This window comes from Cervus canadensis, chromosome 23 (assembly GCF_019320065.1).
Source record: "Cervus canadensis isolate Bull #8, Minnesota chromosome 23, ASM1932006v1, whole genome shotgun sequence".
NCBI classification, from domain to species: domain Eukaryota; kingdom Metazoa; phylum Chordata; class Mammalia; order Artiodactyla; family Cervidae; genus Cervus; species Cervus canadensis.
Window position 1 is genome coordinate 12,758,482 of NC_057408.1, and position 12,622 is coordinate 12,771,103.

General features: G+C 45.5%; 1 protein-coding gene across 13 annotated transcripts in view; it reads left to right on the forward strand.

The window, feature by feature from the left end:
* Nucleotides 1-12,622, forward strand: part of NEDD4L (NEDD4 like E3 ubiquitin protein ligase) — a 365,448-nt gene that overhangs the window by 272,733 nt on the left and 80,093 nt on the right. For all 13 annotated transcript variants that reach the window (XM_043444297.1, XM_043444298.1, XM_043444296.1 and 10 more), the window contains one exon: nucleotides 4,558-4,608. Coding sequence is in view for 10 of the 13 variants with exons in the window: in XM_043444296.1 (XP_043300231.1) it covers nucleotides 4,558-4,608 (51 nt within the window). In the remaining 3 variants the exon portion in view is untranslated. The remainder of the gene's footprint in view (nucleotides 1-4,557; nucleotides 4,609-12,622) is intronic.

The window sequence follows — 12,622 nt, forward strand, 5'->3', positions numbered from 1 at the left end:
TCCATTACATTGATGCTTCTTATGAATTCCTAATGGGATTGCAACTCCCAATTAAAACAAAAACAAAAACACTGCCTTCATGTATAGCTCCTGTGTTACTTGCGGGTCATTTTGCCTTCTGAGAATCACTAGTCCTTTCTTATATAGCCTTTCCTGAAAAGCCTTCCTGACCCAAGCTTTTCCTGCCAGCACCCCTGACTTGCGGGGCTCTTCTCCCCACAGAGCCCCGCTGATCCCCTGCAGCCTGGATGTGAAATGCATAGTCCTAGCCTAGCACTTGTACAGTGACCTCTGTGGTCATCAGCGCATAGTAAGATTCAGATCACATCCTTCAAGTGCAGTTCCAACCTAAAGACCAACCGTCTGTGTTGTTTCTTGAATGGGTGTGTTCTTTGAGAAACTGATGCTCATTTATTTTGTGAGGACGGCTAAGCCTGGTGTCTACTTCAAGGCAGGCAGCTCCCGCCCAGTGTGCACTAGAAGAAATGCCCGAGGGCTGTGTTGGGGTTTCCCTGAAGCTGTTGTGATGGTCCCCAGGCTTTGGGGCCCAGTGACATTCCCACACACTTCTCCGTGGACTTGGCACCCTTGTCCCTTCTTATTTAAAAAGGAACAGTTACTTTAAAGGGGCATGGGGGAGAGTGGGCCTATATATAGTTAATCATCATTTGGAACACAAACTCTAAGATAGTATATTTATTTCACTTTTCCAGTAATAGAATATAGATTTTTGTTTCCCCTTATGCGACACATCTCAAGGGCTCCATTTTGCATTGTCATTACGTTGGGAAAATATCTGATGGCTTGTCAGAAGGGAACATTTATAATTGTGTTTCTAGCCTGCACATTTTCAGCCTCTGGAACAGCGTGACAGGTAATTGAGGTTGAAATTGACAGCATTTACCACTTAAAAATGAGCACAAGAAATGCCAGTATGCACTGTGTGAAGTGGAAACTAATTTGGTTTTTGTAAGCACTAGACAGCATATTAAAAAGCAGAGACATTACTTTGCCAACAAAGGTCCGTCTAGTCAAGGCTATGGTTTTTCCAGTGGTCATATATGGATGTGAGAGTTGGACTATAAAGAAAGCTGAGCACCAAAGAATTGATGCTTTTGAACTGAGGTGTTGAAGAAGACTCTTGAGAGTCCCTTGGACTGCAAGGAGATCCAACCAGTCCATCCTAAAGGAGATCAGTCCTGGGTGTTCATTGGAGGGACTGATGTTGAAGCTGAAACTCCAATACTTTGGCCACCTGATGCGGAGAGCTGACTCATTTGAAAAGACCCTGATGCTGGGAAAGATTGAGAGCAGGAGGAGAAGGGGACGTCAGAGGATGAGATGGTTGGATGGCATCACTGACTTGATGGACATGGGTTTGGGTTGACTCCGGGAGTTGGTGATGGACAGGAAGGCCTGGCGTGCTGCGGTTCATGGGGTCACAAAGAGTCGAACATGACTGAGCGACTGAACTGAAGCACTTGGGGTTAACAGGGGGAGTTCCCAGGTGGCTCAGCAGTAAAGAACCCAGCTGCCATTGCAGGAGACGCAGATACCTGGGTCGGGAAGATGCCTTGAATAAGGAAATGGCAACCCACTCCAGTGTTCTTGCCTGGGAAATCCCATGGACAGAGGAGCCTGGCAGGCTACAGCCCATGGGATCACTGAAGAGTTGGACACAACTGAATAACTAAACAACAACAAGAGTTAACATGATGCTTGGTGGAAGTCAGTTTGTAATGGAAACTATTTAAATGATTTGAATATTGTGTTTTCATAACATTGGTGCAGGGTGTCGTCCTGTGGCAGTGGTGACCTCAAGATGTTGTGATGGCCTCAAACCTTGGCTCTCCAGGGCCCGCAGGTGGGGACCCAGCACCCCCCAGGTGTCCTGGAAATAGCCCTGCTTCTCATTTTGGCGCAGAGGCCATGTATTTTGACTCTGTGGTTCACTCCTAGCACTCTTCAATAGTGATATTGGAGGTACATTTTATCATTGGTGTAGTGTCACTAATCTAAATATTCTACCTTGTTTGAAAGGTCTGTAGTTCTGGCAACAGTGGGATGTTTTGAAACCTAGATCTCACCAGCATGTTCCAGTGACTGGCGAATCACTTGTTTAAGCCAATTCTTCTCGACCATGTGCTGTTCTATACACTTGATCCCCATTTTATTTTTAAAATGATTTTATTACCGTGACCCTTGATGTAAACCAGAAAATAAGAGCCTGGTGAGGTTGCCTCATCTTCTGTTATAGGAACTGTTGTGTGTCTTTTTTTTCTTTTTAATGTAATGAGAAAGCTTGTTAAGGTACAAGTGAAGCCATCTAGCTTTGCAGCAAGTACAGTGGGGATCCATTAAACTGCTCCTTTGAGGAATGGAGCTGAGTTGGAACAAGAGGTTTTGTTAAAGATGACATGCCAGATGGGCATTTTAGGCAGAACCGTCCTCCCCAAAGCCTCATAAACCAGGCTGTCATCAGCCCCTTCTCATCCACACTGTTGAGGGCGGGCATCCTGATGAGAAGCCCAAGGCTGGTGCCTAGCCAAGTCTTCCTGCTGTTAATGGGATGGGGACAAAGTATTGGTTAAGAGCCCAGACTCTGGAACCAGTCTACCCAGCTAGGAGCCTCTCTGGTCCCATCTGTAAAATGGGCGTATAGTGTCTGTGCCCACCCACTGCAGCTGCTCACTGAGGATTCGGTGTTTCCTTAACACCGCACCTGCTTTGCCACCGTAGCCCCCAGGGGCCAGCGCCTCTCTCTGGATTCAGATGGTGAGCTCATCTGATAGGTTTAGAAGTCTTAACATCTCCCTCGCAAGACAACGCGGACATGTGGATGTTTTGTGAATTTTTGTGAAGATGTCCTTCAGGTTAACAGTTGATAGGGTAGCCAGAGAGAGCAGATTATGAAACAGAGCTCTGGGATCAAACTGTCTCCTGATGGTTGTCTCCCCGTGTCCTTTTCCTTCGCGGCCTCAGCACCAGTAGCCAGCCGGGAGAGGGACAAGGATAGAACCTCATCACTCTCGGTGGGTAGACACACAGTCTAGAGTCAGGACTCAGGCAGCTCTGCGTTTCTAGTAGTGAAGTTAACTGACATTTATACTGTAGTTAAATCAGCCACATTCAGAATGGGACTGCTCCCTAATTGGACAGTGAAGATGTCTGTGCTGACTGTTGCTTGTTAAGCTGTACGTCTTTGGCACCTTACGGCCTTGTGCCTGGTGGGCAGAGGCAGATGTATCTGAGGAAATAGGAGAAAACAGAGCCTCATCAGAAGGAGGATGGGGACTCTTCTCAGGCTTTGGCACGCTTCGCCAGTGGTGATGTTAATCTTTCGTTACCCTTCACATATTGTTTAGAGGAGACAGACAGCTTTCTAGTCAATCAAATTTTTAAAATTACTTGAAAGGACATCCTAAGTATGGAGCAAATCATTGCAGTAAATCTCGTTCACATTTTACCTGCTGCCACTTTTTAAATGCAAGAGGAGAATTTTTTTCAAGTGCATTTGAAAAGTTCATTTTATAAATTAGAAAATTTCACAGTAAAGACTGAAAATAGAGCCCAGAGTTTGGAATCTGGAACTCTGGATTCTCTCTTGGGTTCTTCCTCAAGCTGGTAGTGGGACGAGTCTGATGATGTCTGTGAAGAACTTTCTAACTATCATAGGCATTTTGAATGTGGGCGTTTTTGTTTGTTTTGACAAGGTTGACGAGGGTAGCAGAAGCCATCGTCACGTTTCCTCCAGTTCACACTGCAGGCCATCTGGGCATCAGGGCTGTGACACAGATGCCCCTAAAGCAGGACACTGTATCATATGACCTGTTGGACACCCCGGGGTCCAGGCCAGGGCCCCTGACCCTGACTTTAAGACTTACCATGACTCCCAGAGCCTGAAAGGGCACATGTGAGCTTATCCACATACATTTTCATTGAGGTCTGTGCAGTAGATGTAGTAGGAAGAAGTACCATGTGTCCAAAAATATAACCAGTGGATAATCCACAAACTTAGATTGTGAAGCAGTATACTTACTAGGTTGAAAGTTCAGGGCCATTTTTTAATAAGTAATATACAAGGTGTATTAGTAACTGGCCTCTATACTCTTTCCCAAGACTCAGCTCTCAAGGAGGTTTCATTTATTACACTTTATAAATATTCATGAAAATTGGCCCCAACATTTCTTTACCGTCTTCTCTTTAAACTGGGCCAGCTGTGCTCCCAGGCCCTCTGGAGTCCCAGGTGTCCCTTCCCTGGGTGATCGCCTGCTCCCCAAGTCCAAGAGAGGGTCTGTCTCTAGTCTGTTGGGTGATCGATGCCTTGCAGGGTGTCTGGCAGCCAAAGATCATGTGTGTGAGGCTTTGGGCTCACCCATCTCCAAGGCAGCGACCATCTGTGGCTCACCTGGGCCTCTGCCTTCAACCCATCCCCACCACTCTCCCAGGTCAGAAAGGTCTCCCTGGACCTTTCTCTATTTGTAAAGAAACACGTTTAAGAATGTTGACACTCACTGAATAGATGAAAACACTAATTATTTTCTCTCTTCTTAACAGACACGAGACGACTTCCTGGGACAGGTGGACATACCCCTTAGTCATCTCCCGGTAAGAACGGTTGCCTGCTTTATAACACATGCAGTGAACGGCAGTTTGTCTGCAATTTAGGGTTATTTTCAGGGCAGTATTTCCTCCACACTGTGGAGAAGGCTGAGATGAAGCACAGATACTGTGAGCCTGACCCCTTCTAGAAGGTGGTCCTTTCAAGAGGCTAGGAGATCACTTAATTGCAAAAACCAGGTGTCCTTGAACCATCTACAGATACCTATCAGTGTCGCCAGCTACTTTCTTATCTCATCTTCCTTTGTCACATCATACAAAACAGCTGCCTGCTTCTGCCAAACCCCTTCTCTTTGTCGCTGGAACGTCCTTGCTTTCAAGTTCATCCTTCAGCTCTCCTCACGTGTGTGTTCCCTTTGTCTGGAATTGTACACGCTGTTTCTCCTGCGCTTCGTCTACACAGACTGTGTTTCCATGGCTTTGGTTATGGCTTTCTCGGTGACAGAGACAAAAGAAAAGATGCTGTTGGTTCTAAGTGAACTTGTCAGCTGGAAAGACTCTGGCTTCAGAAACTGTCCTGGGTCAGCACGTGTGCTGTTGCTAGTAATCCTCTGTGCTCAGACGTGTAGCAAAAGGACTGGGACTGTTGACCATGACTGAACTGGAAGGTGACTCCCACGTGTTCCAGTACCAATCAAATGGGGGGGCCAAGGCCTCCCTGGGTGAAAGGTGAATGACCTCGTGTTCCAGCTCCCCACCTCGTCCCCGGTGCATCATGAAGTGCCCACAGTAGCACCTCCTCATTGTGCTCAGTCGTGCCTAACTCTCTGAGACCCCATGGACTGTAGCCCGCCAGCCTCCTCTGTCCGTGAAATTCTCCAGGCAAGAATATGGGATTGGGTAGTCATTCCCTTCTCCAGGGGAATCTTCCCAACCCAGGGATCAAACCTAGGTTTCCTGCATTGCAAGCAGATTCTTTACCGTCTGAGCCACCAAGGAAACCCCCACAATAGCAACTAAGAGAAAATTAAGTCAAATGTTTCTGCCTTCCAAGGGCATTTTTTTAAAATGCTCTATGTGAGCAAATAGCATAAATTATCTATAAACGAAAATGACCCAAACCACCTAGTATGAGCCTGCCACTGTGTTGAAGCTGTAGCTATCACCCTCTATTAAAGACCAAGAAAGACCGTCTTACCTAGGAAGCTCTTGAAGATCTGTTGTGAAGGACCGTGACGGCCAGCACTTTATTCTTGTTTACTCAGGGGAGCTATTAAGGACAAAAGGCTTTTGAAGCTCGTTCCCTTCCCAAAGATTGGAAACAGCAGTAGTAACATTAGAATATCTTTGTTTATTTCTGCATAAAAACCTGAAGCTCCAAGATGCTTGCGGAAAGTGGTCATGCTCAAGACGGATTCCATGAGCCTTCAGAACACTGATTGTCCTTTTACGGTCCCGTTGAGAGCATAGGGATGTCCCCACTTTGTGCAGAAAGATTGTTCATGTATTTCTACATCAGTGGGTCTTCCCTCCATGCTCTTCAGGCTGAAGCTGTAATCACTTCACATTTTTAGACAGTGTTGGTTGCTTGGGCATTTCTTACATGGGTATCCCCAACCACCCTTTTCCCTAACATAAAAACCACATCACAGGGACTTTCCTGGTGGTCCAGTGGCTAAGACTCCATGCTGTCAATACAGGGGGCCCAGGTTCAATCCCTGGTCAGGGAACTAGATCCCACATGCCGCAACTAAGACCCAGCACAGCCAAATAAATATCAAAGCACACACACACATCACAGTCAAGGCAAATTATGCGTTGATATTCTCCTAAGAGGTGCAGCTGGAATTTTTGAACAGATTGCTCCAGCAATTCCTTGTTTGAGAGAATGAGTGCAGATTGGTTTTGAAAGTTGAGGGGACCTCTCAGAGGATAGAAGAGTGTTTTCTTTTCAGAGACTAAGTCGATAGAATATTTTTTACCTTTGGAGTTGGGTGGAGGCAAGAGTGAACTTTCAGAGAAGGAAGGGCTCCAGGCCAGAAGAGAAACCAACCGGTTCACGAGTGGAACAGTGAGCACTCAGAGAGGACTGAGGACTTGCCCATGAGCTGAGCCTGTTGAGTAATGGAGCCTCCCAGTGTTGAATCTCCAGGATGAGTGTGCCCTGGACCACCGTGTCTTCTCCTTAAAACTGACTGGCTTTGTGGAGCCCAGGACAGTCCTCAAGATGGATCACACTGGAAGCAAGAGGAGAGGTGAAGGTGCATTCTTCATCCTCTGAGCAGTAGTGGATCCCAGCCAGCGTGTTCTCAGTGGACACGGCTTTGGCCCCAGGATTTGAGGTGCTCTCAAGTGTATGTTCGATCCTTTGTGTAGGACACTCGTGGGGAAATTGCACAGTTAATGTTGTATAACACAGCTGTGAGTATGTAAAATGGATGCTAGCATTTGAATATATTTCGTGGGTAGATAATGGATGCTATTTTCTTAATAGCTACTTGACCACTGTCAAGGCTATATGGCCTGTGGATTCAGTGATTTTTAATATCCTCAAATTTTAGGTGAAAGAACTTAGGAAAGTTGTCTCATTGGTCATGAGAGAAGGTAGTGCAGAGCAGTCCTATGGTAGTGAAGTGCTAACCAGGCCTTCTCAGAATTTAAGGAATCAGATTGGGTATCTGGTTATTAATTAATTCCATACAGCCCCATTCTCTGATAGCGGATTTATTCCTTTCACGGATGTTTGCTGATTTAGACATGATTCTAATCTCTGAGGAAAAATCAGTGAAGCAAGTTCCTCCCTCACGTATCTCAGCAGGGCCACCATCGCCATAAACACATGTGTTAGTCAAGCATTTGAAATGTGGCTAATGTGACTGAAGAATGGGGAATTTGTCATTTTATTTCAAGTCATTAAAATTTATATTTAAAAGCTACATGTGGCAATATGGCACCCTCTTAGTTGGCTCAGCTGAGATCAGAACAGACTTCCCCAGCTTAGGTGAAAGCTGTATGGTTCTGAATTCCCTTCTCCTGAGCTGATAGTTCTGCCTATTGGAGAGAACTGGGGGTGGAAGGATTCTCACACGCAAGTTTTGCATGTGCGTACTATCACTTCCGTCATCTCTGGCTCTGCAACACCATGGACTGTAGCCCACCAGGCTCCTGTCCATGGGATTCTCCAGGCAAGAATACTGGAGTGGGTTGCGATGCACTCCTCCAAAGGATCTTCCCAATCTGGGGATCAAACCCATGTCTCTTTCATCTCCTGCATTGGCAAGTGAATTCTTTACCACTAACCAGAATTATCAGTCAGGATTCAGTTTTTTCCCCCTACCTGAACGCATTTGCTGGGGGATACTGGCATTTGCAGTGTAAAACTGTGCTCTTAAGTGCTTAGGAATGTCTCTCCTGAGCTGTCCTCACTCAGACCTGTTAACTCCCCGACCTCGAGAAGCCTACCCAGAAGACCAGAGGGTCAGGGCAAGCCCACTACCAGTTTATTCTGGTTTAAATGCAGACCCGTCGGTAGACACACAAGCCAAGTTATATGCACTTGAGCATCTCAGAGCACTCACAGCAGTGGTCCTCGGCCCACTGCCCACCGTTGGGTCCCCGGATAATCAACTGTGTGCCCCGCTGGGCCTTGGGCGCCATTGGGATGGTCCGGGTTGGAATTCTGCTGGGGAGACAAGCAGAGGAGGCCCCTGCAAACAGAGAGACAGGGCCGGGAGGGTCGTGTGAAGCTGAGATGCATTCTGCATTAAAGCATCAGTACCCCCGTCAGCGACCACAGTGGCCCCAGGAGGCCAGCATCAGCTCCATTTTTGCCCTTAAACAGGAAGGAGTAAAGAGACATGATGAGAAGGAAAAGTGACTTCTTTCCCCTCCTCTGATCATGAATTCCCCAGTGTTTTATCAAATGCTTCCAGATGAAAGAAAATGATTTTGACTTTCACTCACTTTCATTCTTGGCTCTCAGGCCAGTGCTCCCAGTTTTATTTGTGAAGGGGGGGAGGGGAGGATAAGAAATAGACCCAGGGAGTTCAGAATGGTAGGGACCTCTGTTTCCTTGGCTTCTGTTCCAAATATGCCACTCATCTTTAATATTTTTTTTTTCCGTTTTACTTACTATTGAGTGTGCATGCATGCTAAATCGCTTTAGTTGTGTCCAGTTCTTTGTGACCCTATGGACCTTAGCCCCTCCCGCCCTGGGATTTTCCAGACAAGAATACTGGAGTGGGTTGCCATGCCCCCTCCAGGAGATTTTCCCGACCCAGGGATCCAACCAGCATCTCCTGCATTGGCAGGCAGGTTCTTTACCACTAGCGCCATCTGGGAAGCCCACTGTTGAGGTTGGGAGTGAGTAAAAGAGGAGGGAACAGGGAGAGTAAATAAGGTTAGTCGTCTGACCTTTTATGCAGATCTGAGAATTAACAAAACATAGATTTCTATCCACAGAAGTCTCCGAATGTCAAGCTTTAAAAAACCTCTCAGGAATAGTTGACTGGGAGCCTGGAGATGGGCAGGTTGCCTTGGTAACCTTGATAAGTTAGTAATCCCTTACAGGACTCTTGTTTGTCTCACCTATAAAACGAGAGTATTCACGTAGATGATACCAGGTTTCCATCCAGCTCTGTGAAAGCGCGTCTTTGCTGTCCATGGCATTAGCTGGCATTAGCTGCCCGTGGCTTTCACTAAGCAGGGACTGCGACCATGATGACATGTGTGTTACCGGGGAGACCTGGGCCGCATGATGCACGTGGCGGGGGCAGAGGCTGTATTTTAGGAAGGTGGCCCTGCTCCCCTGATGTCTGTACTGCAGCTGAAACAAGGCTCCTCTTTTATTTCTCCAGTGTATCACCAAAAGTGACCTTAACTGTAACTGTCCTATTCTTTTTTTTTTTTCAAGAAACACTGTCGTTTTTACATGTTTATTAAATTCTGTGTGTCATTGCCCCAAAAGTTCATACAGTATTTATGACTTCTCCTTAATAATTACTTAGAGACAAAAATAGCTCCGACTTGTGTTAACAACAGAATGACATTTCTGGCAGGCGTTTGCCATGTACACCTCTGAAACTTGTCTTGCTTCTTCCCTCAGTGTCTTCCCTGACCTTTGAGCCCCATCCCATCACCCCTCCTAGATGCAAAATCTCTGTATCTGTGGAAAACACACTGAGGTAGAGAGAGCTGTTTAAAAACATGAATTTCTCTTATTTTAGTCAGGTGCCACTCAAGGCAACCAGGGTTAACTTGAATTTATAGCTTTCCTACACTGAGGTGTCATCGGGATGGTAGTGCTCTTATTTGTCATCTTAATTGTACTTGAAGGTAACTCAAATGATGAGCACTCCTCCTATAATTCCAGCTGGTACCAGGGTAATGGTTCTCTCTCACATGTACAGAGTTCAGTATCATGGAGCTTAGAGGCCCTTTAGACAATTTGTCCACTCCCTGTATTTTACAGATGGGGACCCCTGGGTGCACAGAGGTCGGTGACTTGCCCAGCGATCTGCAGGTTGACCAGACCAGAGGTCTCCAACATTGCTCTGTGGTGCAGTCAGGGGGCACAGAGGCTTAGTCTGAGGCTTGGGTGCTTTTAGCCATCACATCCCTCTTTTGAGTCTAGGTTCCTGATAAGGACATTCCCTTTCACTTGCCCACAAAGTTATTTTTCGCATTACATATATGTCAAGTAACTGCAGTTCTGTTTAAAGCAATAAATCTTTATAAGGTGAAATTGTTATGTAACCGAAAGATTTTTTTTGAATGCTCGTGGCCTGGGATAGGAGGTAGCAGCACCTATTTTGGCCACTAGGGCTGTTAGCATCGACCTGTTTGAGATGGCTTTCTCCCAGAAACACTCTCAGGGAGTCTCTCCTGGGCTTTTCTCCAGGGAATGGGATCCAGCGGGAACCTGAATAGTGCCAGGACGAATCCTGTTGTCAGAGATTACCATCTTGTTCATGCTGGAGAATTTCCATGGAGGTGAATTTTCATCTTCTAATGCCCTGTCTTTATTACAGAGCACTACATTGACAGTGTTCACAAGTGACGTGAAAATGTAGAGTTGACTGATGATGATAATAGCCGGCGTTTGTTAAGTGTGGCAGGAGCCCTTGTGAGGACTTTTTATGTACCAGCTCAGTTGATCTATTTAATTGTGACAGTTCTGTAAGCTCCTGTTACTGCCCCACTCTGTGGGTGAGAGCACTGAGGCACAGTGAGGTGAAGACCTTGCCCTTGGTCCCGTGGCTTTGTAGGTAGCAAAGCCAGAACATAGACCTGGGATGTCTACGTCTTGAGTCTTTGTGGTGGTTGTCATTTAAACAATGCAGTGTATGGACAGTTCTGTTTTTAGAGTCCCTGTAAGCTCTGACTTTGTGTGTGTGTGTGACTTAGAAAAAAGTCTAGAGAATATAACCGACTTTGCCTAGTGAGGGTGGATTTTTGTGGCCTTAGCAGTTTACTGTAGATCAGGTGAATTAATCAGCTACTTCATGCTTCCTTCGTGCCCGACAGTGCTCTTGGCGCCAAGAATACAGTGGCAGGCAAATCCAAGTCTCTGATCTCACAAGGTAATATTCTATAGGTGATAGGATGATAAACTGGTAAATACATAAATAAGCATGATAATAAAATAGAGGAAAGGAGGGAGATAAATCAGGACGCTGCGGTTGAGGATGAGAAAGGGAGATTGTGATGGTGACTTAGGATGCGATGTCTGAGGATGTGACTTGGGATTCTGGACGTGGAAGGCAAAGTGGAGACCACCTTGGCCGTCTGAGCCAGGGCTGTCCAGCAGAAGGACCTGCGAGGGCGGGACTAGACAACGTGCACGCAGGACAGATGAGGTCAGGACAGTTGCTGGTTGTTCAGTCGCTCCGTCGTGTCTGACTCTTTGTGACCCCAGGGACTGCAGCACACGAGGCTTCCCTGTCCTTCACCATCTCTCAGTGGAGGCAGGGGTGCATGCAAAGACTGGGTCCCAGTGAGATGAGAGATAATGAAGAACCAGACCATGTTTAACCTTGTAGGTCCATAGGGAAGAATTTTCAGCCTATTATAAGCAGAGTAGGAAGCCATTGAAAGTTTAAAGCAGAGAATGATATAAAAGATAATATTACAAATATAAATACACACACACCCCCTTCTGATTTATAATAAATCATTTTGCTATGGTTTGTCCCTCTTGCTGCAAAGGTATTTTAAATTGTGTTTAATTAAAGAGCCCAGGTATTTGTAGTTTTACTGCATGTAGTATTTTTATTTTTTACTTTTTTGAAATAAAATTATTTCAATAAAAGTATTAGTTTTATTCCTACTAGTAATAGCTGCTATGTTTGAACCTACCAGTCACTGTGGATTTACATACATTGAGTCACTCAAGCCTTACAACATTCTAATAATAAGCATGAACATTTCCATTTTATAGACAAAGAAACTGAAGTTAAAAGAGAATAAGCAACAGTGTAATTAGTGCTATAACCAGGCTTTGAACCTAGATCTGTCCCTGCTCTTACACATAATTACAACCTACTCAGGCTGCAAGGTATATAAAGTCTACATAGTAATTCTAGAAAATACTATAACTTGTGGTCTGCCCTTACTATATCACTTAATTTTTTAATTAGTTTATTTTAATTGGAGGCTAATTACTTTACAACATTGTGGTTTCTGCCATACATTGACATGAATCAGCCACGGCTGCACATGTGTCCCCCATCCTGAACCCTCACCCCATGCCCCTGGGTTGTCCCAGAGCACTGGCTTTGAGTGTCCTGCTTCATGCATTGAACTTGCACTGGTCATCTGTTTTACATATTGTAATATACATGTTTTGATGCTACTCTTTCAAATCATCCTACCCTCACCTTCTCCCACAAAGTCAAAAAGTCTGTTCTTTACATCTGTGTCTCTTTTGCTGCCTTTCATATAGGATTGTCGTTACCATTTTATAAATTTCATACATATGTGTTAATATACTGTATTGGTGTTTCTCTTTCTGACTTACTTCACTCTGTATAATAGGCTCCAGTTTCATACACCTCATTAGAAC